General features: G+C 51.5%; 1 protein-coding gene across 1 annotated transcript in view; it reads right to left on the bottom strand.

Moving 5' to 3' along the window:
* The window catches only part of MYRIP (myosin VIIA and Rab interacting protein), a 91,192-nt gene that overhangs the window by 52,924 nt on the left and 10,572 nt on the right, over window positions 1-27,696 (bottom strand). The window contains exons 5-7 of the mRNA XM_047099603.1: window positions 25,385-25,528; window positions 14,887-15,040; window positions 6,947-7,584 (exon numbers count right to left, since the gene is read on the bottom strand). Of these exons, the coding sequence (XP_046955559.1) occupies window positions 6,947-7,584; window positions 14,887-15,040; window positions 25,385-25,528 (936 nt within the window). The remainder of the gene's footprint in view (window positions 1-6,946; window positions 7,585-14,886; window positions 15,041-25,384; window positions 25,529-27,696) is intronic.

The raw sequence follows: 27,696 nt of genomic DNA, 5'->3' as shown, positions 1-27,696 counted from the left end.
CATTCAAGTGGGCGGAGGAAAGAGCTCACCATGGTACCATGTTGCCTCCTAGGAGGTATGGTCATGAAATATAAAGCGCCAGGGGCAGAGACTATAAAACCATGTAGAAACATAGAATGATTTTTGTTCTTTTCCATTCATTCATTCTTTCATTCGTTCAACATACATATACATATTGTAGGTTTTAGCCATTTGTCCAAAGAAACATAAAGCAAGACAATGTGAGTAGGAGAAAGCTTGTATCTTAAGCTAGCAGAGGGGAAATGGTTTGAGCATGTTAGATACTGGTAAACAATGCGGTGGAGACAGCATTATTCTCATTTAGCGATGACTAACAGAAACACGCTAACATGGAACTTATGGAAAAATACTGCAGAGCAAAGGAAACAAAAGCTAGCTCAGAGGCATCACGTAAATTTCACTAACAAGTAGGGCACAATGTCTGACGGTGGTTTTGCATTTTCATTAGGGCATAATAATACAGAGTCTCAATGAAGAGGTATAGAAAGTTATGAGGGCTAAGCACCCAGACTGAAAGGCAAGGAAGTAGCATGAGATAAAATGGGGAGACTGCTGATGCAAAAGAATCCAGGAAGACTGTAGGCATGGCTGCAGGATTAGAACTCATATCTGACAATGGTAATAGCTGAATTAACCCTGGGAACACAAATGAGTGATGGGGAGGACAAACTTGGGAAGGTATTCTAGAGGCTGAGAAAAAGATCAATAAGAGAAGGGGAAAACAATAAGAGAGGACTGCAGACATGGAAGATAGAGAATCAAGATTCAGCATAAGAACTACAGGTGAGCTGGAAGAAGTAAGAATCAAAATGGCAGAAGAAAACACTAGAGTTGGAACAATACTTAAGTGTGTAGGAAAAAAGGTCTTTGTATTATGTGCAACAGCATGAAATGAGTAGACACTACCGTTCTGGCAAACTGTTTGCTCTTCAAAGATAACGGCAAACCAAACAAACGTCTAAGAGAAGAGAAAATCGTTACACATAAAGGAAAAATTAGGATGTCTTCAGGCGTCTATTCACTCCAAGGCTAGAGATGGTGAAATACCTGTTGCAGGGCTTTGGAGGGAAAGTGGTCCAGCCGCATGGATTTCATCCCATCGGCGGACATCAGGGGTTGGGGTTCCAGAGGTCAGAGAATGTGCTCAGCAGTCTATGGTAACAGATGACAGAGCGCCTCCATGTGCTAAGTTATGTGTGAGGTGAGACTGGAGGCTGGGGGTGCAGTTAGAGAATGTGGGACGGGACTTCTGCCCTCAATGGCTCTACCTGCTGATCAGGGCTGGCGAGGGCAGGGGTCCAGCAGGGGGTGGAGCCTCCAGTACCCGCTGTGTGTCTTCCAGGGAGTCGCCAGAGTCCGAAGAGACGGAAAGTAAGAAAACCACAGAAGCACGAAGACGACAGTAGAAAAGAGTGGGGAGTTAGGGGAATGAAGCCTGACGGACGTGAAGGCAAAGGAATGTGAGCTTCTGAGGCACTGCCTTGTCTAGAGCACTGCCTTGTCTATCTTGCTGACGTACACAACATTGTGCCTGTGTACATGGTGTTTCTCCTCAACAGACAGATAATATGTGTTCTTTTCAAACACACAAATGAAACAGTCATGAAAACTGGCCATGGACCGGGCCACAAAGGAAATGCCAACAGCAAAATCACATAAGCCATATTTATTGTTCACAATGCTATAAGACTAAAACACACAAAGACTAAAAAAACAAAGTGAAACAAACGAGAAAGTTATCTACTGATAACCTCTTCTTCTGATTAAATCTTCTGATAAAATCTTCTGATTACCTCTTCATTTTGATTGAAAAGAGAATCACATTGGGAATGATAATTTACTTGCAAAACTTTGACGATGGGTACACTACATTGCCTATGGGATGCTAACAAAGCTGCACTTGAGGGAAATTCATTATATATACACATATATATACACACACTATATATTACATTATATATAATGAATATATATATATATATATATGAGCCAGATTATCATTTTATTAATTGATCTCAAGGTTTTTTTGTTTTGCTTTCATATTAATTAATATTTTCATTTAACTTTCTTGTTTTCTGATATATTTCTAATATATATTTTCTACAGATTCTAATACATAAAATATTTCACGTATAAAATTCACTTTTAAAGCTGTGGGCAGACCTGGATAGCTTTATAGGTGAATTCTTCCAAACTTTCAGAAAATTATCAAGTCATATAAAGTGTTCTAGAAAATAGTAAACAACAGAGAGTCTTTGTCAAGTCATTAGTACAACTTGATAGCAAAGCTCAACAAGGTGGCATGAAAATGGAAACCTGCGACTAGAAACCAGTTTTTGTACAAAGGAACCAGGATCCAGTAAGATTTACGCAGCAAATGAAAAGATGTTTCAGAATTAAGCACTGTATTAATGGGACTTACAAACATCAACAGGAGAAAAACTATAGGATCATTTCAAGGGATGGCAGAAAGCAGTTGATGAAACTCACATTCCTGATTTAAATCATTGAGGGAGCCAGGAACAGACAGATGCTTCTTCGTCTTGGAATATCTACTAAAGGTACAGGAGGTAACTTACTTAACCGTATCTGCTAAACATAGAGGAGTCACCACTGGAAGCAGATGGCTAAGGACCGCAGCAAGATAGACACCAAACGCTGGGTGTCACTAGTCCTTCATAGTATAGCACACGATTGTTGCCAGGCCATGATACGAGCAAGACAAATAAGTGTAAATCATGGAAAAAACCATAAAAATGTCCTTCCTTGTGGACAAGATGATCATCTACCAGGAGTTGCTAAAAGAACCACGGGAAAGACTATTAGGACTAAGAATCTATTAGGGCTGAGTTATAAAATTACAAACATAAAGTCAATAGTGTTCTATACACCGTCAGAACTCAGAACAGGGAATGGATAAAAGAGATCTTACGGGCGCCTGAGTGGCTCGGTCGGTTGAGCGTCCGACTTCGGCTCAGGTCATGATCTCACGGTTCGTGGGTTTGAGCCCCGCGTCGGGCTCTGTGCTGACAGCTCAGAGCCTGGAGCCTGCTTCGGATTCTGTGTCTCCCTCTCTCTCTGCCCCTTCCCCACTCACACTCTGTCTATCTCTCAAAAATAAACATTAAAAAAAAATTTAAAAAGAGATCTCAACCACAATGTCAATAAAAATGTACATAATTAAAAACTTCTTCACAAAAAGAGGAGAGCTTTGAAAAAAGTCTCTAAAACTTGACAGAAAGTAAATGAATAGAGACAAGGAGGACACCGTTGGATGGGGAGCCTCAGTATTATGCAGACATACATTTTTTCCAAATAGATAAATGCATTTGGAGCAATCCAATCAAAACTTAAAATTTTTTTCAACTGGAAGAGAAGATTGTGAAAAATCATTTATGTGAGTAAAGGCCTGAGACAAGTTGAGACACTTTATAAAAGATCCTCGGCAAAAACCACCACGAAGGGAAGATCATCTACCGGATATCAAAGTACGTTATGATGTTATTACAGTGAAAATAAAGTTGTATCTGTACATGAATGGACTTCTGTGTCAGTGAAGAAAACAGAGCATAAGGAAACCAGGCCCATGGAAATAAAAGAAGGTTAATATATATTAAAGGGGACACCTGAGGCCAGCAGATAAAGGATGAATTATTTAATAATGATTTGGTGACAAATGCTTCATTTGAAGAAAAATAAGGTCAGATCTTACCACATATCATCCGGAAAAGCAAAGAGCAGAGCCACTGAAGGCCTAACTGTAAGTTACGCTACTCAGAATTGTCCCAGCATGGTGCAAGGTGACTTTTGTTGAACTTATTATTGTTTTAAAATTCTCTACCGGAGATGTGCGTGGAGATGTGCGCTGACATTTCCATCATTGTGAATAGCAGGTGGCGGGAGAATATGGAGAGTAAAGGCCCGTTTTGCTAAAATACTGATCGCTTTCCAGAACTGTATTTCTTTAAAAAAAATTTTTTTTAATGTTTATTTATTGAGAGACAGAGAGAGACAGAGCATGAGCAGGGGAGGGACCGAGAGAGACAGGGAGACACAGAATGTGAAGCAGGTTCCAGGCTCCGAGCTGTCAGCACAGAGCCTGATGCGGGGCTCGAACTCACAAACTGCGAGATCATGACCTGAGCCAAAGTCGGACACGCAACCGACTGAGCCACCCAGGTGCCCCCAGAACTGTATTTCTAAACGTACTCTATGTGTACGAATGCACAAACACAACTGCAGTTATTCTGGGGGACGTGGCAGGGATTTAGATTGTGGTCAAGGGGGATTGTATTTGTACGTTCACAACTTTTTTACTACATTCATTTATTTATGTTAAATATAAATTTGGATAGTTAAAAAGCATGCAGTTAAAAATAACTACACATATATATACATGTATATATATATATGTACACACACATATAAGATCTAACCTTATGAAATATATCTAACCGTATAATATATATATATTTATATTAAATATAAATTTTCATAAAAAGCATGCAGTTAAAAATACTATACATATATATACACGTATATATATGTTCACGCATATATACAAAAGATTTCATACTTTTCTCAAAAAACGATGCATCCCTCAGTATTGGAGATGTGTGTGTGTGTGTGTGTGTGTGTGCTTATTTTTATTTTTAGTTAGTTTTGTTTTTGAGAAGACAGAAGAGAGACTTGCCCTAGTAAACTAAGAGCGAGAGCCAGGAGGGCCAGTTTTGAAGTCTCTGTTGGTGCAACACCACTGCCACCTACTGGGGAGGAGAGGACACTGCAGGGAGGCAGAAGCGACGCTGGTCCCAAGCGCTTTTCTGCCGGTCCTGCCTTCTCTCTCTATCAATGCCTTGCAAATATTGCCACCGGAAGACAACTTTCAAGCCACTTCAGAATAAATAGGAAGCTTCATGCAGCCAGCTGTTGTGGATACGCGGCATTTGATGCCGGCCCGTGAGTCAGGCCAACAGCCCTCAAGAACATCCCTTCAGGTAAGTCACCCAAAGTCTCTGTAGGACAGTCTCCACTTGAGCTAGATAATAATGGTCTGGTGTTACGGAGGAGCAAATGAGACCTTGGAGCAAAGAAAGGATGTCTCCTAGGGGATACATTAGCAGCTCAGGCAGGACCGCTGCCAGATTCTGTGACCCAGGGCCTCTGCGTCCCCAACGATCTTCACCACGGGGTCTCTCAAGGGCAGGGATCTGGCTGATGCATTCCCAAGAGGGCACTGTCGGAGCCACTGGTGACGTCCCAGCCTGTATCCGCTGGAGGTGCCTGAGTTGCCTGAAGTCCTGAGGGACAGTTTCTGGCTACTGATAGTTTCCCACCTCAGACCCGGGTGTCTCTGCCTGCAGGACTTCTCCAGAAACTGCTTGTGTCTCCAGTTAATTCTCTCCTGGGTGGGGCCACTCTCTACCAATGGGAGACGGGAGACTGTGACTAATGCTCCTGTCCTCAGGGGGGAGGCGTGTCCCGCGTGGCTTCTCAGTGGGTCCCTGCTGGAGAGCACAGCCTCAGTCGTCAGCCTTAATAGGCCTTTCTCGCCACCCTGGCTCACTCTTGGGGTTCCTGGGATCTCCTCCCACCTAAACCTGCATCCAAATTCTTGACCCAGGGCCTGCTTTTGGTTAGACGCAAACTAGGAATGCAGAGCACGGTGGCTAAGGGCTACTGGCAAAGCGGTGAGGTTCCGGAAGTGGGTGTGCTTTCTCTAGGAGTGTAAAAGGTCAACCCGACAGTAATGTGAGCCTACAGAAGGCAGGGGCAACCTAACAAGATTCTTCCGTTAGACTCTCAGTTTCAAATGCAACCCATTGTTTTCATGAAGTCATTTCAATTCTCCGGGCCACCTGTGTCGCTTTTCAGTTTAGAAAATATTGAGATGAGAGCGGGCTCCACAAAGTTCCACATTCAGTTGGCCGCGTCGCGCTTCGCCGGGAAGAGGCAAGGGAGGGGCAAGGGCACAGCGTGATCCCAGCACAGAGTTGCGAGCGAGCAGGGTGTCTTTGGAGACTACAGAATTAATCTGGTTGGGGGTGCACGAACTACGTGACGTTGTACGTAAAATGACATTCGAGTGCACGCCTGTGTGTATGTGTATGTGTGTGTATATTTGTGTGTGTGTCAGGTGCGTGAGTGTGTGTGTGTATGGGTACATTTTTCCGGGTAGAGAGTCCGTAACTTTCATCACAGAGTCTCAAAGGAGGCTCATGAACTAATTCATGTTGGCAAGGCCCACTGAAGACACGTAGAGGGGGTGTGAGGCGGACGAAAGAGTCACAGAATGTGAGTCAACTGTGGCCTGAGCTATCATACTGGAATAATATTTACTGAGCCCTGTACTCTGTCTAGGACAGAGCTCGGTTCCTTATAAGCCTCACCTTTTTCGTGCATCAGAACCGTTCTTTGAAATGGCTGGTAAAATCATCTACACTTACAGAGGAAGGAACTGAGCCCTCGCCCAAGGCCACACAGCCGGATTTGAAGCCAGGCAGCCTGACTCTAGACCGCATACCTTTAACCCTAAGCCAGCGGCCCTCACGCCTCGGTCCAGCAGACTCACCAGGAGAGCTGGTTCCAGCAGATGCCGCACCAGGTCCCCAGGGTTTTTGGGTGGGGCGGGGCCTGAGAATTTGCATTTCTAACTTGTTCCCAGGTGGTGCTGATGCTGATGGTCTGGGGGCAACACTGCAAACCCACTTTGACCTGTCGGCGCTCGTCTCCAGAGAGGAGGTCGTGGAACCCCAGACAGGTGACGCGAGCTGTCTGGGCCACTCAGCTACCTCCCAGCAAACCAAGGTGAGAATCTGGGTCTGTGAATTCTAAACCCAGCCCTTTCGGCACCAGTCATGCTGGCAGAAGGGCACCTCTTGCTGAGAAGCGTGTACGTGCACCTGCACGCACCCGGTTTTATTACCTGATGTGCATCCGGCCCCTGGCAATGGGCGTTGGGAGAAGACAACTCCTCGCTCGGCTCCTCTGAGCCCACACGGGCCCTTCTCCACCTCCTGGCCTTCCGGTCCGCAGCCTGGGGCATCTCCTCAGGCTCGCTGCTGTCCGAGGTCTCCCTGCTGGCTGCCTGGGGGTTGAAGTTCACGTCCAGCTCTCCCTGCAGGCGTATCTTCTCCGCGGCGGGGTCCCTGGGGGCCTTCCTCTGCAACCAGGACAGTCTGGCCCGGCGTCCAGCTTCCCGGGAGGAGCCCGCAGAGGACGTCTCTGAGTCGGAGCACATGGCCTCGGGGTTGGGAGAGAGCCCGGAGGAGGCGGAGGTGGCCGAGGGGCCTTGGTCCGAACCCTGGGCCTGTGTGGGCTGAGGCTGGGGGCTCCTGGGCAGGCCTGGGGGCCGCGGGCACAGCGTGCTCAAGGCCTCACTCCAGTCAAAGTCCTCCTCACTTTCGGAGCCCATCTCCTCGTAGGCGGATGTCACGCGGGAGGCTGCCTCCAGGGACTGGAACGTGCCACTCTTGGGCTTGACCAGCAGGCGGGTGGGCGGCAGAGTGCCATCTTTCAGGGCCACCCAGTTCCCGTCGGGGCTCTGCAAAACCTCGGCCAGGTCTGCGGGTGGGAGGAGAGAAACCAGAGAGGGCTGTTATCACCTGACAGCAAGGTGAGGCTGCTGTCTGTCTCTTCCCCATGACCAGCTTGTGGTGGTCTTTGGATTGGCGGACTCTAGGAAGTCCACGAGGCCACGCCTCTTTAGCAGAGCTGAAGGTCCCCAGGAAGTCCCTCGAGGCCCCAGTGCTCCGCAGATGGGGAGAAACTCAGAGATCAGGATTCTATTGCACATATACCTGGGTAGTTGGTCACCTCGGCCTCCTCAGAATGGCCCCCCTCCTCCCCTAGGCTGGCTGGGCACAGAAGAGGTGAAGGGAGAGCTACCGTTGGCAACCGCGGGTCTGGCCTTTTGCCCTTGGGCCATGGTTTCTCCCGGTTGGATGGGAGAGGATTCCATCACCCTCCCTGGCCTCCCTCGAGGTTAATACACCCTGCCTGCCCTTGGCACTTGGACAGATCCCACCAATCACAGCCCTGTGAGACGGCATGTGTGAAAGAAGATATAGGCATGCACACACACACACACACACACACACACTCCAGACTCTGTCCAGGTTCCTGCTAACATTTGGTCTCTGACCCCAGTTCCTGACACAGGGCTCCTAAATTAAATCCCTTGGAATTTCCTGGGTTCTGGGAGCATCTTTTATGCTAAGGAGGTGACTCTGGGGGACTCCAGGATGGGACTGGCCACCAGAAAGGCCAAGCCATGAGTAGAAACTTAGAGCTGTCAGCCCCACCCCCACACTCCAGAGAAGGAAGAAGGGCTGGAAAATGAGTTGATAATTGATTGTGCCTACAGAATGAGGCCTCCATAAAAGTCCCCGAAGTAGGGGGTTCTGAGAGCTTCCTGGTCGGCACGTCCATGTGCCTAGAGAGTGGCACACCCCAGCTCCTCGGTGCTCAGGACCCTCCAGGGCCTCACCCTATGTACGTCTTCATCTGCTTGTTCATCTGTGTCCTTTATTACGGACATAAGTACTTCCCCGAGTTCTGTGAGCTGAGCCGTTCCAGCAAACTACTGCACCTCGGGAGGAGGTCGTGGGAACCCTGAGTATAACTGGCTGGTCAAAATGCGAGTGACAGCTTGGGACTTGCAATTGGTATCCGAAGTCACGCAGTCCTGAGTACCTGGCGGAGCTCACCGGCCTTGGGCACAGCAACTGCCACCAGAAGCTGTTTCCTTTATGAGGAGCGTTACAGGACCCCCTGGAGGTTGGGTGATGAGGACCCTGGGGCTTTGGGGACTAACTTGTGTGTGGACACCAGCTCCTGGGCTTGAGGCCTACAGGGCCACAGCGCTGCTGTGCTGGGACATGGGGGCAGAGTCCCGTCACATGCCACTTCAAACACAGATTCATTTTTACCCATTAGATGATTACTGTCTCACGTAACGAAATGAAGGTTATCAGTATTTCACGGTGTTGTCCACGGAGGACTGCCCTGGCCAGGACCCTGCTTTAGAACCACAGCCTGAAGGGCATTCAGATGTTGGCTGGACATTCTTCTCAGCTCAGAGACCCAGTTCTAATTTAGCCGCCCAGGCTGGCAGGACACCTGAGTTCCCTTTTTTCACCGGGAGTCAGAACACAGGCCTTCTACATTCTGAGCCCGGTGGCGGCTGATTGGAGTACAGCCCTCCCGGAAGCCTGAGGGCCTGGGTCCTGCCTTTCTCTGGCTGGTTCCGCTATCTTTGGGGTCCCTCCGCACATCTCCATGTGGCAGAGCTCTGGTGACCCCTCAAAGGCCTCACGTCCTAGGCCCCCCTTTTCCTAGAGCACTTGCTTCTCCCCCTGCCCAGATGTGGCCTCCTCCTTCCCCGAGTCCTCCTGGTGTGATAGCCTGTCGGGCTCATTCCATGACCCCATCTGTGTTCCCACGGATCACGCGCATGACCGCGCCCTCCCCCCCCCCCCCCAGGACAAGGCCCCGCGGCTGGGGCTGCATCTCTGACCTCTCCAGCCCGCTCTGCCCCACGGCCAGCTTGTGCAGAGGGGAGAGCAGACACCGTGGAGTCAGGGGGCCTGGGCGGAAAGCTCTGAGAGCCTCTCAGCCTTGGTACAGCTAATACCCCCCTGGTTGGGTGTGGGGTTTAAATGAGAGGACACCCATCAAGGGTGTTACATGTGCCTGTTCAGAGCAGGGGACGGTCATAACGGCACTCTTCCCCTCGCCCATACCTGGGCTGCTTTAGGGCAGGGTGAAGAACAGGGACTGTGGGTTCAGGCAGATCCAGGGCTGAGCCCCAGTTACTGGGATTCCTGGCAGGCGACCTTGGTCAGAGAGCACCTCCTGTGCCAGTTCCCTGACCTGAAAATGGAGACAGTGTGCCCTCCGTGGCGGTCAGAGGATTATCACGAGACAACCTGCGTAAAGCATCGATCATACTATCCGCTACCCCTCAGCCTTTTTTATCTTCTACCTGTTGAATGGGCTTATACTATCATTATTTTTATCTGACGTCACAGGGCAGCACCACGAACTCCGTACATGTGTATATGTATCCATCTACCCCATAGTTGCTATTCCGGACCACAGCAACACTGCCTTCATTGGCCATGGAAACATTCAGAAGAGAGGCCAGTGAGGGTGTTATTATCATTTACCTGTTATGGGCTCCACCTGCCGTGGTGGTAACGGAGGTCTTCTTCTGGGAAAAAGGGTCTCTATTTTGCTGGCATTTTCCCAATGCCACATCCCAATAGCATCAGTCAGCTGGTGTGGAAGGCAGGGACCAAAGAGCCCACCCGGGTTTCTCCAGAAATGCCCGGGCTCTCTCTCAGTGAGGCTATGAATGGCCAGTAAGTGGCAATATTGATTTTCTCTGCAGCAGGCGTTGTGGATCATTTCAGGGTATATATATCCTCTGGGCTCCCAACTGCCAGCACTTGTGATTCTTTGCCTGAGGTGTGCTCTGTTTACCAGAGACTGCTGGGCTGCCCCAGGGGCGGGGGGCGATCCCGGCCCCCTGGATGCAGCCCTCAACGAATGACAGGGGAAGCCGGTGGATAAGTCTCCCCACTCCCCTGTCTGTGGCGCAGGACAGTATTCTATGCGGGCTCTTAAGAGTTCCCCAGTGGGGACGAACTGAGTTCCCCAGTGGGGACGAACAGCCATCCTGTTTAATGAGTCATTTGCCTGCCTTCCCTTCCTGTCTCCTGTCCCCTCCCCTCTCTGTGTCTCCTGGGCTCACCTCCAAATAAACCACAGGTCCTCAGGTCTTCACATTACAGTCTGCCAACAGAGACACCCCCACGATGCAAAGCAGACTCGGCCTTGGCCGCGGGGAGCGTTCACTCCGAGGGGAGAGGTGTGGCCCTGGGGCCTTACAATCGGTCACCCTGTCTGCCTTCTGGGTGGTCTTTGGAGGCCCAACTCACCGGCTGCTTCCTGGGCAGGCTGGCCCCTCTGCTCTCTGGGCTCTTCCAGGAAGCTTTCACTTTTAAACCCTTAAACTACACTACAGCTTACTTCCTTGGCCGTCCACCCCCATCACCCCTGGCCCGCCGCCACCCTGACCACAGCTTGGGTCTTCTTTGCCGCTCTACCTCCAGTCCCTGAGCATTTCTGGAACCTGTCCTGGGCTGGTAAAGACTACTTGTTAGTGAACACGGACACGCACAGGCTGCAGGGACGAGGCTGAACTCTCGATGCGAGGCTGTCTGGGGCCGTGGGAGGAAGCCAGAAAGAGAAAGGCCCTGAGAAGGCCGCTCCTGCCTGGCTCCAGGGCAGACTGTGTTTTCTCTGCGGTCACGCATCTGCCTTCAACACCCACCCCAGGGCGGGCAGGGCTTCAGCCACTGCTGGCTCCTCTCTTCCGCCTTTTATGGTCCCATCTACCACGGGCCTCTGCGGAAGCTAGAAGTTGACCGACTTCTATCTCCGCAAAAACAGAGCCGGCTCCCTGAATGCCCGACTCGATGGAAACCTCGCTGTCTAGCTTCCTGGCTGGAACAGCTCAAGGCTGCGCCTGGGCTCCAATACCACATGCTCTCAGTCCTCCGGGAATATGCACCGGGGACCCTGCGTCCCTCCGTTCTCTCCTCTCTCCACATCCTCTTTCACGACGGTGCAGACAACGGCTCCAGAGCAGGCGCTGTCCCCTGACTGCAATGTCCCAGCACCGAGCACATGCTGTGCACGCAGCCAAGGTCTGTAAGGGGAAGATGTGTTTTGGGAGACATCCACGGACTGCGGTCGGCCCTGCCAAGGCCCCAAGTGGATCTGCTTTGGTTTACTCAGCCCACAGCGTCTCTACGGCTGACCCTGACCGTGAATTAGCAGGCTCTGGAAGCGATCTTTCCCCTGAGGCATACACAGAAGTGCTGAAAATAGCCCAGTGGACATTAACCTAAGATGCTCTCCACCTCTGGGTCTCCGCTGGTCTCCATTTCTGCTCCGCTGACATGGGGCAAGGGCCCTGGGTATAATCTGCTTCCTGCTAAACATATCAGACATCCCTCAGCACCTCTGGGGTTGGCCTGGAGACCTTAGCAAGGCCAAGCAATCCTCAAAACACCCTGCAGTTTTCTGCACAAGGGCTTTATATGTTTGTAATTTTAAATCTCCATCCTGAGGGATGCATGGAGCTTTTGAGTATGAAATCTTTTGTGTGTGATATTGTTGAACTAAATTATATATATATTTAAAAATTTTTAATGTTTATTTTTGAGAGAGAGAGAGAGAGAGAGCATGAGCAGAGGAGGGGCAGAGAGAGAGGGAGACACAGAATCCGAAGCAGGCTCCAGGCTCCAAGCTGTCAGCACAGAGCCCCACATGGGGCTTGAACTCATGAACCATGAGATCATGCCCTGAGCTGAAGTCAGACGCTTAACCGACTGAGCTACCCGGGCACCCCTAAATTTTGTTTATATACAACTGGTGAATTATAATATGGGTGCTTTATTTTACAGAAAATTAGGTTAAAAAAATCACATTTTGAAAATTAAAATCCTTTCCAAATTTATTTGGAATGCTCATAATTCAGCAGGGAACTATTTCATGAATTGGAGTGTTTGTCAGACGTTTTTATAATCTCTTCTAAATGTATCAGTGTGTTAAGCATGGATTCTGAAAGGCTCTTTGTCACTGCTGTTGTTTATTGGTTTGCTTTTATGGAGTTGGGACGCACTTATTATCATGCAGTGGTTGAAAGAGCCCACAAGCTGGGGCCACGATGTTTGGGTTTGGGCACACTAGCTGTGGGATCTCAAACTCGTTCACCCTCACTGCCCCTCACAAGATAATGACCCTGGAGGAATGAATAAAACAGTGCCTGCAGATGAACCCTGTACGTCGTAGGGTATTTTTAAAAGTGACGATCTATTATATGACATCCTCATATGCCTTGCGGAACTTTTACAGTCCCTTCTCTGTGGGGACTTTCAGTCTCTGGTGGGAGCTAACGAGAGAAAAAAAGAAAGAATCTGAATGAATGAACAGCAGGAGGAAGGGAAAGTAAAGCTCATTTAAAATGGAAGAATGTGGGGCGCTTGGGTGGCTCAGTCGGTTGAGCATCCGACTTCAGTTTGTGAGTTCGAGCCCCGCGTCAGGCTCTGGGCTGACGGCTCCGGGCCTGGAGCCTGCTTCAGATTCTGTCTCCCTCTCTCTCTCTCTCTCTCTGCCCCTCCCTCACTCACACTCCGTCTCTCTCCCTCTCAAAAATAAACATTAAAAAAAAAATTTAAATGGAAGAATGCAATTACAAAACAAAGCCCAAACCATATACATAAAGAAAGACCGTTTCATGAGTTTCACCAAATCCCTGCAGGTTCTCCCAATGGGTTCTACTACATGGGACGCATGGAAGTGACCTGTGTGGAAAAAGTTTTAGAACGACTGTAGTAAACAGTGCATTGGCCATTCTTTGCCCTGGGAGAACATGGAACATTGGAATTTGCTTCAATAGCTGTTAGTTCAGTCTTTTCCCTTAGAGAGCAGCAAATGATAGCGCCATCTTTAAAAGCATATTTCTAAGACGAATGTTTTGCTGCGAGGTTTTGTGGTGTTGTTCAGAAAAGGGGAGGGCAGAGCTGACATACACTGGGAGCTGAGAACCCTCTTGTGGTTTCTTCCTGTGAGGACAGTGGTCCTAGCTCTCATTGCGTGTATCTAGGTGAGGAAAAAACAGGCCTGGGCCAGGGTGGAGTGAGCATCTTGACGTGGACAGTCAGTCACGGGCCGGGGAGACCGAGGTGGCCTGGCCAGGCCGCTCCATGGCCCTCGGCCGTTACCCATGTCGTTCCAACCCCCTCACGGCCTCCTGAGGTGCGACTCTGGGAAAGCGACAGGCTACTTCGAGCCTCCTCATTGGGAAGGGTTACGTGACTTGACAGGTTTACAAGGGACCGCGTGTTGTGGATGTCGGGTCTCTGGAGAGGTGAGTTCAAGGGCTCTATGCAGAGACAGGGCCTTCTGGAAGCAGGAGCAGGAAGAATGGGGAGCATGCCATTCTCAGGTTGGCGGGGATGACAGCTGGCCACGAAAGCCCCTCTCACGGCCCAGCTGTGTGGCCGGAATGTGTTTGCAACGCCAGGACTGTGTCTGCCAGGCCCTCTGCATCAACGTGGGGCTGTGTGACCGGTCCTGGGCTGCGGTCTGGGAGTGAAAGTGGTGCGGGCCATTGGGCCATTTCCCTGCTGAGGCGGGTAGGGAGCAGGTGCACTGACTTCTCCATTCTCTCTTCCTCTAACTGCTGGCCGAGGTGAAGGACCCAGTGGAAGAGTCAGAGGCCACAGGGCACAGCAGAGCCACAAAGCAGGAGCCGCCTCTGGCCTCTGAAGGCCCGTTCGCGGCACCGCACCGGTGTGTGGTGAGAAATTAAACTATTGTGTTGAGTCACCTAAATGTTCGGTTCCTTTGGGACAGTAGAGAGTGCTACCCCAACTAGTATGTCGGGTTTTAAAAAGGACACCCTTCAAACCAACCCACTCTGGGACCCAAATCCTTCTGAACGCTGAAATGCCCTGCCAGGTGGGATTAGCCTTTCTGGCCTGCCTGAGACATATTCTCCCGGCCCACGAGGCAGGAGGCTGGAGTGAGACCGTGAACCAAGGACCGTAGCGCACTGGCCCAGGAGCCCCCTGCTGGCCCGTGGGTCTCAGCAGGAACCTGCCCCGTGGGGAACACGACCACATTACAAGCGTGGACCGGGCTAGAGGCCTCGTGACTTGGTGGCTCAGCGGCCCCCAGGGGGCACACATCGACTCGGGCTGATGGAGGGGGGTCACTCAACAGCCAAGAAGCCCCCAGACAGCACTTCGGAGACCCACAGACCAACCAGATGCTGCTTAAAACAGTTACTTGTGTCGTCCAGCCTGTCCACGCTCTTCCAGATGGGCAAGGCCGCCTCCTCCCTCGGTGGCTGGTCCTGGCCCCTGGGCGGCCTTGACATAGCCTCCAGCGAAGGGGTCCTCGGGGCATCTTCTCTGGTGAGTGAGAACGCAGACTGGGATCGCTGAGGAGAGACAAGAGGGGAAAAGGGTGAGCTGAGCGAGAGTCACCGGGAGGAAAGCCTTGCGCTTTCTGGCGGACGATACGACGTGGAGAAAGCAGGATGGCTTTTCCTGTGCTGAGCCTTAAAAGCTGCGAACCAGTGCGTAATGCTGTATAACCACAGGAACGGTGCCCTGTTTGCTGCACCGCAAGCTGGCCAGGCCTTCCGGAAAGTGTCAGAGACGCAGCGGCCTCCGACAGAGCCTGTGTCGTAAGGCTCCTTTTATGCAGCAACACTTCTGAGGCCAACTGTGCCGGAAAAGGAAAGCATCTTCCCCCCGAAGACCTCCAAACCCGAGAGTTCCTGCAGCACAGATAGATCTCGCACCATGAAAATGCTACGACGGCTAAGTAAGCCAAGTGTGGCCGTCCACAAACCTACAACTATTGCAACATGTTCCCACCCAGCAGGGAAAAGACAGTTACCTAAGAAGTGGTGAGGGGGAAACACGTTTGAATTGTATCACATGTATATGTTATGACATATACACAAACATATATATGTTACGAATGTTACAAAGAATTATATGTATATATTATATATTAATTACATATATTAATTTATTATTATATATTAATTGTACATATTATATATATTAATTAATATATATAAATTAATTATTATATATATAATTTATTGTCAAGTTAGCTAACACACACTGTATACAGTGTGCTCTTGGTTTCGGGGGTAGATTCCCGTGGTTCATCGCTTACCTACAACACCCAGTGCTCAACCCAGCAAGTGCCCTCCTCAATGCCCGTCACCCGTTTCCCCCTCCCCCACCCCCCACCGCCCCTCAGTTTGTTCTCTGTATTTAAAGAGTTTCATCAAACAGAAAGAGGCCAATTTTTCCCTTTGTCATTTCATCAAGGGATTATCCCTCCCTGGTGATTGATTTTGCTCTTTTCGTGTTGATCAAGTGAGGAGGGAAAGGACAGAGCCACTCCAAGCCTCTGTGACTCCCACGGGAAACAAGGCACTGAGCTCTAATGCCGGCCCCTGGGCAGTCTGTCTCCCCCTGCTGGCAGACCTCAGCGCCAACAGCCCCCCTTGCCTTCCCTTCCAGGGAGAAACGCTGCTCTTGGTAAGGTCCACCCTCCACCATAGGTGCTAAGAATAGGAGAGAAAGGAGAGCATGTTGGGAGAGTCGTGAGCAGGGCCCTGTGGTGGTTGGAGCCAGGTCAGGACTCAGTCGTACCCGGGCTCCACCACGGCCTCTGCTACGACACCTTGGCCAGATGACTGAATTCCCTGGGAGATGTGGAAACTTAGCCTTGCCCTGCACACAGTAAATGCGTCAACAGTTCTGACGCTTGACAACAACCAAGGTTTTCATGGAGATGGGTAGTCAGGGAGCCATCTATGATTTTGCTAAATCCTTGACAGATGATGATCAGCTACCAGAGAGAACAGAGGTCAAGGCTGATGGTCCAGTGAAGTTCCCAGAAATGAAGGACAGGGGCACCCAGGTGGCTCAGCGGGCTGAGTGTCTGACTTCGGCTCAGGTCGTGATCTCACAGTTTGTGGGTTCGAGCCCCGCGTCGGGCTCTCCGCTCTCAGCGCAGGGCCCGCTTCAGACCCTCTGTCTCCCTCTCTCTCTGCCCCTCCCCTATTTGTGCTTTCCTCTCTCTCTCAAACATAAACATTAAAAAAAAATGAAGGACCAAATCCTTCTATGGCAAACTCCTGTGTATTCAGGGCCTACACCCCTGACCACTCATGTCTCCAAGGTCTGGCAAGAAGACCGCCCTTCTGTGTCATCGCACAGATCTTTCCATACTCTGATACAGTCATTATTACGACATGTCAGTTCTGCCAAAGACTGTGAGCTCCTTGAAGGCAGGGATGGTCTTTTGGATGTGATGGTTGGTTACACGTCTGTGACTGAATTTACAGGATGTAAGACGGAGGTCTGGCGCTAAAGGAGCTGATGATCTATCGCCAAGGACACAATGAGCAATTTTATATGCCCTTCTCTTCCTTTTTTATATTTGCAAGCTTCTCAACTATAAACCACTGAATACATGTTTACATCATGACAAAAATGATATTTAATGTTGCATTTTACGGTGGTTCGCATGGTATTTTATGTATGCCCGTATGTGTCTTTAAGAGGTGGCTTGGGTCCATTTCTATGGTCCAAAAATGCTCCCCCACCTACAAAAGCCAAGCCCAAGAAATGAAAGGGGGCTTTGGGTCCAACATGGAAGATGGAATCTGTGTTCTTCATGAGAGTTGGGGACACCAGACTTTTATAATCTATTTCAGGCAAGCTGCTCTTTCACACTAGAAGAGAACTATATCCTGACAGTCACAGAAGACCCAAAGATCTGGCTTCTACAGGTCTCAGGACGCTGCTGGCCAGGTGTCCAGCCAGGGTGCAAAAACCCCAGTTCTGAGACCCAGATCTGGTTTTGCCACAAATCCATTGCAATAAGCACATGGTCCAGCAGATGGCGCCACGATAATGCTTTTACTCACCAGTTAGTTCAACCTCTATGGCTCCTGGGAAGTGATGGGATTAGTTGAGTCATTTACTTGCTCATTACCCTGGCTGGACCTTTGTGCCCACTCTTTCGTTCCTACCCATGACCTCTGCTTCTCTTCTCTTTCCTTTCTCTTACCCACCCTAGTGTCCATGGAAGAAACAGGGCTGGTGATGTCAGGAAGGGCTGACCTGAGTTAGCATCCGCACGTGCATTGCAAGGAGGGCCCAGAATGGTTGGTGGAATCGACGGTCCAGGAATATGAAGCTTGCAAAGCCAGCAAAGCCTCGCAGGGATGAACTTGAGAACCCGAGCTTGGAAACAGGCCTGCCTCAACTCTTCAGGCACTAACTAATGGGGCATGTTAGGCCAGGGGGTCCGTGCCAGCTTCTCCTCCTGCTATGTGGGATCCTGGGTGGAACCTCAGCTGTTCTATGCCTCAGTTTCCTCATGTAAAGGGATCAGTGTCAGACCTGGCACCTCAAAAGCACTCGATGAATATCAGTCAAAACAAGAGTGTTTATTAAGCTCTGCCACCTAGCCCGGGCAACGAGGAAACAAACACGAGGAAACTGAGGCCAGGGTGGACTAATTTGCCCAAGCACATCGTTGGTCAGGGGGCAGAGGCAGGGCCTGAGCTCGGGTCTATCCGGTTCCAGGCTGATGCTATTCCATGCTGTGTGGAGCCTGTGCTGGAAGCCTGGGAACAATGAGCTCCTGGCTACTATGCTCCAGCCTGGCGGGATTTGGCACTTGAACCAGCTGGGTCTGTTGCTCTGGGCGAACACGCAGCGCGACCACAAGTTACCTCTGTTACAGCTTCCTTTGCATCATGTGCTGCCCACAGCCCTTGGAAGGGTATGCTGTTGCGATGGTGGCTAGGGCTCTCAACGGGGCAGGCTCCCTGAGGCCCTGACCATGGCTCCCAGTGGCCTTTGCTCTCAAGGAGGCCGCGCCACAGGGAGAGAATGTTTTTAGTATCAGGCGTTGGGGGCCAAGGGATCAACAGTGGCGCTTGTATGAATGACAACTGAGACCAAGCTTTTGCTTTGGAGTTTTAGGGTCAGGCATAGATACTAAATTCAATCTGGTAATCATAACTAATGAGAAATACTTTAGGTCTATACTGGAGTCCCTCAAAGGAGAGAGCAAATATGAGGGAGGAAGGGACCGAAACACCAGAGGAAAGGCTGAGAAGAATAGGGAGGAATAGAGAAGGGACAGAGAGGTGCCTCTTGGTCACCGGGCACATCCTAAGAGTCTGGCGCCTGCTGTTGCCACCGTTATTATCGGTAGGATCATCAAATTATTGCTAAAGCAATTTTGTGTATATACACGCCCAAAGAGACAGGCCTTCAATGAATTACAACCCCTGCAGTTTTAGGATATTGCACCTTAAGGCTTGGAAAGCTGGGTGGCACTGACCCCCCTCCCGGCAGAGCACCACACAATAAGGGAGGAAATTAAAAAGAGAACAATCGCAGTCAACTTTTTTCAAGAGAAGGGACGAGAGCTCCTGTCTGCCTGGGGATGGGCTCAGTGTGTTTGCAGATCAGCGAAAGTCACAGGGCCTGCGCTGTCTGGGATTCTGCATAGTTATTCCCTGAGCCAGCGGGGGCCAGGTCAATGGGGCACTGAGGCCACGCAGACGGTCAGGGCCGTCCACGGTCCAGAGGTCAGGGAGTCCTCCTGGGATAGAAAGAGGCTGTCCTTAAGCCTGTTGGCCTCACCTGGGCAGATCTGGGTCAAGTACACTGAGGCCCAGGCTCCACTCCAGACCCCATGAGTCAGAACCGCTGGAGTGGGGCTCTGGCGGGTGACGCAGATGAGCATTCAGGGTGGGAACAGCAGGTGGGGAGGTGGGGACGACCAACTTCCACGAAGTCCCCAAGAACCAAGACTTGGCCCGCTGCTTCATGTCTGGGCTCTGGCCAGGGATCAGGCATAGTTCTGCATTTATGCGCTCCGTTTATCACTTCATCTATTTATCTCTTCCTGTTTATCACTTCCTCTGTTTATCACTTCCTCTGTTTATCTCTTCCTCTGTTTATCTCTTCCTCTGTTTATCACTTCCTGTTTATCATTTCCTGTTTATCACTTCCTCTGTTTATCGCTGCTGTTTATCACTTCATCTGTTTATCTCTTCCTGTTTATCACTTCCTCTATCACTTCCTCCATTTACCACTCCCTGTTTATCACTTCCTGTTTATCTCTTCCTGTTTATCACTTCCTCTGTTTATCACTTCCTATTTATCACCTCTTCTGTTTATCACCTCCTCTGTTTATCTCTTCCTGTTTATCACTTCCTCTTTTTCTAAAACCCTGGACCAATGCTGTGCAATAACACTTTCTGGAGTGATGGAAATGTTCTGCATCTGGGCTGCCCAATATTGTAGCCGCCAGCCAGAGGTGCTGCTGAGCACTGGAAATGTGGCCAGCGTGACAGAAGAACTGGGTTTTAAGCTTTGTTTCATTTTAACTAATTTAAATTTCAACGGTCACTTGGGTCTTGTGGCCACCGTGTTGGAGAGCACAGCCCCAGGACTTGGAGGTCACTGAGTCTGCTGATCTCATTCTATAGAGGAAGAAGCTAGATCAAAGGCTTTGGAACAGGAGAAAGGTGTTCATCTCCCAGCCCCACCAATCACAGGCTGTGGGACCTCAGGCAGTTTATGGTAAAGCGTTTGCCTCAGTTTACTTATCTATAAAATGGGTTCAATAATACCCGCATCCCTGCCTCATGGTGAGGGGTAAGAGAGCCCTGAGGTGGGCAAACGAGTGCCTGCTCCTTGACCCGCATGCGCTGCTGTCCCCTCCCCACACGGCCTCATCAGCAGTCACCAGGCTGCACAACCCAGGGGGTGCCGCTCGGCCCGGGTTCTAGGTGAATGGCTGTGCAATGTGGTGGCCTTGGCCAGGGTAAGTCCCCCTTAGGCTCTCACTCCGGATGTGGTGCTGGCACAGACTCTTTCACGGCAGGGGAGTGGGGCCAAGTGCAGGCCAGGGGCCGGCAGAAAGCACCAGCTTAGCCCTCAAGGGCAAGCATTTGGAGAAGCTGACCCTCGTCCCCTGGGTGTGTCACCGCCTGAGGCCCCAGGCTGGCCCTGCCGTGGTGCCGGTCAGAGGGCAAGGGCTTGGGGTCCTGACCAAGGGAAGTCAGGCTGCGGTCTATCCAGGGGTTAAGCCCCAGGTGTAGCGTCACATGGAAGTCTGAAGGCAAGAGAGGAAGGCAACAGGCCGGAGACAGGGACAGAGGGAGGAAGGCATGAAACATGGTGGAAAGTGGTGGGTCAGGGGCACCGGGTGGGTCAGGGGCCCTTTCCTGCAGGCCCTCTTGGGGGCCTCGGCCGGCCAGCTTGTCCTGTTAGTTTGTTAATGTGGTTGCGGCCAAATGAGATGGCAACTCAGGCAGAGGAGGGATGCAGGCTTCTCTGTCCCCGCACAGCCAGCACTTGGCTTATGCCTTTCCGAACAGTCAGCTAATCAAGACTCGAAGGGTTCTTATCACCGAGGGCTGGGTAAGGCACAGGCTCTCCTTCCAGACGTTTTTGCAAAGCTCTAATCACACTGCTGTCTTTAAACCAAACCAGGAGCTACAAATGGTTGTTCGCGAGGGTGTGGATCACAGCGTTTTGCTGAGACCTTAATCCACATGTTCTCCTTCCTTCACGGGTATCCCGGAAGCCAGAGGGGAAGCGCTCAAGTCCGGGCCGTGACTGAGTCCCCACAGATCAACATCCTGCCATCAGGTGGCCACGGCCCCGTATCCGAGAAACCCCCGCCACGTGCCTGATGCCGAGCTGGCCCAACGCCAGAACATACGTGACCAGTGACAACCGGGGGCTGATGCTAGAGGCCGCTACGTGGAACAGGCTGTGCCAGGGACCCGGCTGCGTGCTGGATTTCCCTTCACTTCCAGATTCAGGCTGCTCCGTTTGGGGCCGCTCCCATGAGTACAGTGTGGTTGGAGAAAGACGAAGCATTCATGTCTCTCTGCCTGCTGTTGTTGACAAAAATATGCTGTTTACATATTGCAGATCACAGTACGGGCACAACTCACAGGGAGAGACCAGCAGAGGACTTCTTTGATCAAACATCAAAATTCACGGGGCACCTGGGTGGCTCAGTCGCTGAAGCGACCGACTTCCGCTTAAGTCACGATCTCACGGTTCGTGAGTTCGAGCCCCGCGTCGGGCTCCGGGCTGGCAGCTCAGAGCCTGGAGCCTGCTTCGGATTCTGTGTTTCCCTCGCTTTCTGCCTCTCCCCGCTTGCACTCTGTCTCTCTCTCTCTCTCTCTCTCACAAAAATAAATAAAACACTAAAAATAATTTTAAAACCCCCCATCAAAATTAAAGATGAAGTTGTCAGTGATAGCAGCCAGCTCGTGATCTTATCCCCTCGGTAAGGTGCCCACACTCCTGCCAAGCCCTGTGACCTGGGTGGTTAAAGTGTGATGCAAGAAGGTGTAACAATGTCCTTTATGGGGTGTTCCCAAACTACAGCCTCAAGGACCCCCTGCCACCCCCTCTCCCACAGGTGGATGCAAGCCCTGGGTCAGGTGGACACAGCTTCCAAAGCACTGCATGAAAGAGATTCAAGAGGTACTCGATCCGAGAGACTTCCATTAGGCCTTGGTCTATGTCGAAATCTGGAAACAAATCATACTCTGCCATTTGCCTCGGGAAAAGTAAGAAATGCGTCAGCTTTGTCTGCCTTGATGTGGGAGCCAAAATGACAATTGTGCTGTGCAGAGGTCAGGCGTTGGGCCAGACAGACCTTCTGGTGAGAAAAGGACCCCTGAGAAGCTTTGACGTAGCAACGGGAGTCCCGTGCGACTCTGACCTGTGCCCGCCGCCTGGCTGCGTCCCAGCTGGGCTAGAGTGTCTCCAGCCGGCCGAGGGGCGGCGCAGGGGGCCCCCCCGGGCAGCTTCAGGGCTGCTTTCGGCCAGTGCTTGACTGGGGGGTGTGCGTGAAGCACTTTGCGGCCCCGCTGTGGAAAGCTGGGGCCGCTGCGTTCTGGCTCATTCCAGCGCCCGCCGTCCCACGTGTCTGCTGACACGCAGAGTGTCTCCAGTCTCTGTGAGGGGACAGGAATATCATTTCTAGGCTGCGCTATGAACACGGGGGGGGGTCCCCCGGAACACCTGGCGGGGAAACAGGCAGTTCGCATCCAATAAGCCAGGAGACGGGAGCAGGGCAGAGCAGAGGAAACGCTCGGAGCCAGGAGACCTGGATTCTGGCCCTGCCTCCTCCCCCAACTTCGTTTCAGTGGCTCGGACTAGGTCGGCCTCAGTTTACCGCCCCGTAAAATGGGGGTGATAACGGGTGCTCTCGCGTGAATCGAATGAAATAATGCGTGGGAACACCCTGTGAGTTTAAAGCCTATGTAAGACGGGGCGCTTGGGTGGCGCAGTCGGTTAAGCGTCCGACTTCAGCCAGGTCACGATCTCGCGGTCCGTGAGTTCGAGCCCCGCGTCGGGCTCTGGGCTGATGGCTCGGAGCCTGGAGCCTGTTTCCGATTCTGTGTCTCCCTCTCTCTCTGCCCCTCCCCCGTTCATGCTCTGTCTCTCTCTGTCCCCAAAATAAATAAACGTTGAAAAAAAAAATTAAAAAAAAAAAAAAAAAGCCTATGTAAGGGAAAACTATTGGCCGTATGCTATTCCTATAGATGTCCGACAATCCCTCAATTACTGCTATTTATTAGTTACATTTTCTATGATGACTCCCAAGTCTGTCTGCATCCGTTAGTTACTGTGCAGAGCTGCGGGCACCTGACGTGACCAGGGAGCGTTGGAGGAGTGTTTCCGGGGAGTGAGTCTCTCCCCTGCCCTGGGGAGGCAGCACAGGGTCAGGGTGGGGAGGGGAGCTTCCGGCCTCCCATGAAGAAAAAACAGGATGGCCCAACACGCAGTGAGTGGCCAGAGGCATCCAGCGGGTGAGCTGAGACAGCAGCAGAGAAGCAAGATGATGCCTTCTGGCTGCAGGGGGAGGGGTGGGGAGCGGGCACCCGGGAGGACACGAGGCAGGGGCTGGGCTGGGGGAGAATGGGGTGGGGGGACTGTGAGTTGGAGCAGACTGATCAGTGACCCCCTGACAGCTGCTGCCCTAGCTGACCAAAGCATGGCGGGTTCAGCTCACAACTCGCAGGGGTCCCTTGATGATACTGTGGCCTCAGTTCTGAAATGTAGAAATAAGGTGATAAGAAGAAGAACAATACCTATCATTTGGGGAATGCCATCTCCATGCAAAGTGGCCAGTAGCCGCGTCTCATTTGGTTACTGTTCTAGTCTATTCCTTGAACACATTAAGTTCCTTCCTGCTCTGAGCCTCCGTGCATGCTGTTCCTTCTGTGGGAATGCTCTTCCTCTCACTGCTCCCAAGTCTCTCAAACCTTAGTCTCAGGTGACCTCCTAGGAAGGGCTTTCCCTGACCGGCCCCCTAGCCAAGCTTTCACCTGCCTCAGTACTCTGTTCCTGCCATCTTCTTGGCTCCTCTTGACGACAGTGACTAGAGTTTGTCCCCTTGTATTTCTCTTATTATCCCTATTTTACAGACAGTTACTAAACAGCTGCTCAAGGTCACGGTTAAGGGCAACTCCAGACTCTCATGCCCAGAAGTGCCAGAGGCAGAGCGCCCAAGCCCCCTGGGCTTGCCTCTGACCCCTCAGCTCGCGGCCAGGTCTGGGGTGCTGTGGAGATCTGCACCTCCTGGAGACCCCCAAACCTGACGCTTCGAGTTTCCTTCAGAAAGACCCCCGGAAAGCAGGGTGATGCTGTGCACGCAGCCTGAGCCCGCGAGGGCAGGGATCACTTAGCAAAACATCTGCATGACAGGCTATTCGAAGGTCGTGTGCCTCTCCCTTCTCTGAACCCCAAATCCATCTCTGGTCTCAACCTTTCAACCGAGTGCCTATCACCGCGGACTGACTCGTATCCCGGTCCTGCTTTGCTAAGCAGGTTATTGAGTCCCGGAGGGCTGGGATCGGGTCTCCTACTTATTTTGTGGAGGAGCACACACAACGAACAGCAGTCAAGCTGACAGCATGTTGGCAAGGGAAGGTTCTGCCAATAAATCAATGACGTTAAAGCTCTGACAAAGCCATCAAGGTGCCTCTCGTCACCCCCCATGCATCTGGTGGCTGGTGAGGCCACGGAGCATCACTTCCGGAGTTGCACGCCGACCACGCAGCTGGTGTGCACGCCCTTTTCTCGACCCTTGACCCCAAGGAGGGGCAGGGTACGGGCTTGGTGGCTCCACCAGAGACATCAGCAGGCCCAGACCCTTGGGTCCCAGGAAGGCCACCGTGCCTTGTGATTCGGCCCTTGGCTTAATTTCAAGGTGACAGGCAGAAAGGCCGGAGCCCCTTCCTTCCCGACTTCCCAGCCGTGTCCAGATGTGGCCGTGGCCACTTTGGTGGCAATTTTCTCACGGTCACCTCTCAGGTCCACTAAGGCAAGGGGCGGAAGTTGTAAGGACACACGTGGCCCTCATACAGGTGTTCTTTTCACAGGGCCAGTACAACTCTTTCCAGAAGGAGCATGCTTACTGACACCTTTGTTCTTCCTAAATTGGTCTCTGCGTGAAAACCTGCCTCCATATTCCTTAGGAGCCCGACTGTGTTTCCTCCCTCTGTCCCCTCCCAGGCCGCCCACCCCCCCGACACTTTCTCTGTGCCTCACCCCGTCCCCCCTTCAGGAACCCTTGGCACACCAGTCAACTACAGATGGTTGGGCGTGGCAGCCCCACGTCCATGGGGACAACGGCTCTGACCTGTGCCTGATGCAGGACATCTGCATGGGAGGGGGGGCCTGGGACTCACCCAGAGGGTGGAGGGAGCTCGGGGGCCTCCCGGGGGGGCTGCGGTCCCCTCGTCAGCGGCCTCTGCACTGCAGCTCTGGGGCTGTGACCACTCTGTCTCTTCTCCCATTTGCTGCTCGCCTTTGTTCTTCTGTTTTCTTATGATCTGGGGAGGAAGTGGGTGACACAAGGGGGCAAGTTACTGGCAAGGCCTTTGGGTGCTGGGTGGAGCAACTGGGGCCACCTCTGGGATTTTTTTAGCCACTTTCTTTTAGCCACATTTAAGGGCTTAGTTTCAACAGAATACCAGCCTGTTCCAGATCTGCCTTAGGGTAAAAACGACACAACTACAGCCCTAAACATTCTACAGCACTTTGCGGTTTATAAATAATCCTTTTGTGATGCTGACAACTTCTATTTATTAAGGGCCAGCACATGCCAGGCTGTTTCAGGCACTGTATATGGTCTACCTCATTTAATCATCGAAATAATTCTCAGGGCTATGTTCTATAACTCTTCCCATTTTATGGATGAGGAAACGGGCTCGGCGAGGTTAAGTTATCAGTTAAGGCCATAGAGCTCATGAATACTGGAGCTGCATCTCAAACCCAGAGTCTCTGGCTATAAATCCTGGTTTTAGGAAGTGCTGGCAGAGTCTGAAGCGGGCAGGTACCAAGAGCCGTCAGGGAAGGCTTCTGCTCGTTTGTACTGCTTGCTACGTGGGGCACAGCCATTTGGATATAATGAGTCCATTTATACAGTGGTGTCTGGGCTCCCAACCTCTTGTAGGCAGGAAGCAGCTGAGAAAACGGCTGAGCCACTGATCTGAGTGTATCCTTCAATGTCTTTGTAGACCAGACAGGATGAGAAAGCGGGAGGCCGAGAGCCAGGGGGAGTGATGAACTGATGTGCCACGCCCTCGGGCAGACCAGGGCCGGATGGAGGTGTACCCCCATCTCCAGAGTCCTGTACCAGCCGTCTGTGCCCCCACAGGGTGTGTTCGACCCGTGACTTGTTTGCTTGGTTCATAGGTCTCCGGCTTAGAAGCAGCCGAATCTGGGTTGAACGTACTTTGAGCTGTGGGTGGGATGAGACGCTTGGGGGTCTCTGGGTGGAGTGAGTGTGCACGGCATAAGGGACATGGATTTTGTGACCAAAAGGGACGACCAAACGTGCTCATCGCTCCCCGCATGCAGTCCTTTGTTGGGTGACTCCTCATCGCTCCCAGGACAGGGAGAATATACTTCCCACCTTGGCTGTGGCTGACTGTGCGCCTTGCTTTGGCCAATGACGGGTGAGGAGGGAGTGGGTAGCGACAGGTGTCAGGGTGGGGCCTGGGCCCTCGTCCACACCACTGTTTCCTCTTGCTCTCCCGTGCTTCTGTCCTGGCTGTGTAGCTGAAGTGCCTTCAGTCCGGCCCCAGAACGAACACATTGCACGGGCTAGATCCCAACCCATAGCTCGAGATGGGGTCACTGCAGATGCACGCGTGAGAAAGAGACTGCGGTATGATAAAACGTATGTGTGGCCTTTGACCCTGGTTCCTGGCACAAAGCTTGGAGCGTCGTTGTTAGGCTAATGAGGTGATGAGCTAGACCACTATACAGATGGAGGCTGGTGGCCAGAAAAGCCAACCATGCGAACCATGGGACTTTCAGCCCCACCTTCAGCCTCCCTCGGGGCGAGGGAGGAACTCTGTGCACCCGACTGGTGCATCCACTGATGTGCTGGGAGTGAGTGTGGCGGGCGGAGAGGGCATGGAGGTCTGCACACCCCTCCTACACAGGCCTTGTTACCCTCTGTATCTCTCCATCTGGCTGTTCGTCTCCTTTATGATAAACCAGTAATTGGAAGTACAGCGCTTTGCTGAGTTTTATGGAAATCATCCGACCCGAGGGCAGTCACGGGAATCCCTGAATGTGTAGTAGGCTGGACAGGAGTGCAGTAACTTGGGCGTACCTGAAACTTCACTGGTACCTGGAGTGGGGGCACTCTAGTGGGGCTGAGCCCTTGGCTTGTGAGGTCTGTGCTAACTCTGAGTAGACAGTGTCAGAACTGAGTGGAATTGAATTGAACTGAATGGAACTGAATTGAATTGAATTGAAGAACACCCCTGTGGCGTCAGAGAATTGCCTGTGGGACACAGAAATAATCCTGCTCAGAGGCACAGAGTTTTGGGGTGGCTGGCTTCTCAACAGTAATTAACTGACACACCATGTAAGGGACAGTTTAGGGCATAGAGGTAGCAGGGGGTGACTGCAAGTTTTCTTCAGCAAGAGACTATTTGAGAGATGTGAGAAGAGGACACACGTATACACACGCACACACGTGCAC

This window comes from Lynx rufus, unplaced genomic scaffold (assembly GCF_022079265.1).
Source record: "Lynx rufus isolate CCGP_SWC_20201006 ecotype Redwood Valley unplaced genomic scaffold, mLynRuf1.p SCAF_5, whole genome shotgun sequence".
NCBI classification, from domain to species: Eukaryota; Metazoa; Chordata; class Mammalia; order Carnivora; family Felidae; genus Lynx; species Lynx rufus.
Note: the sequence above shows the minus strand (reverse complement) of the source record. Positions and strands in the feature narration are given on the sequence as shown.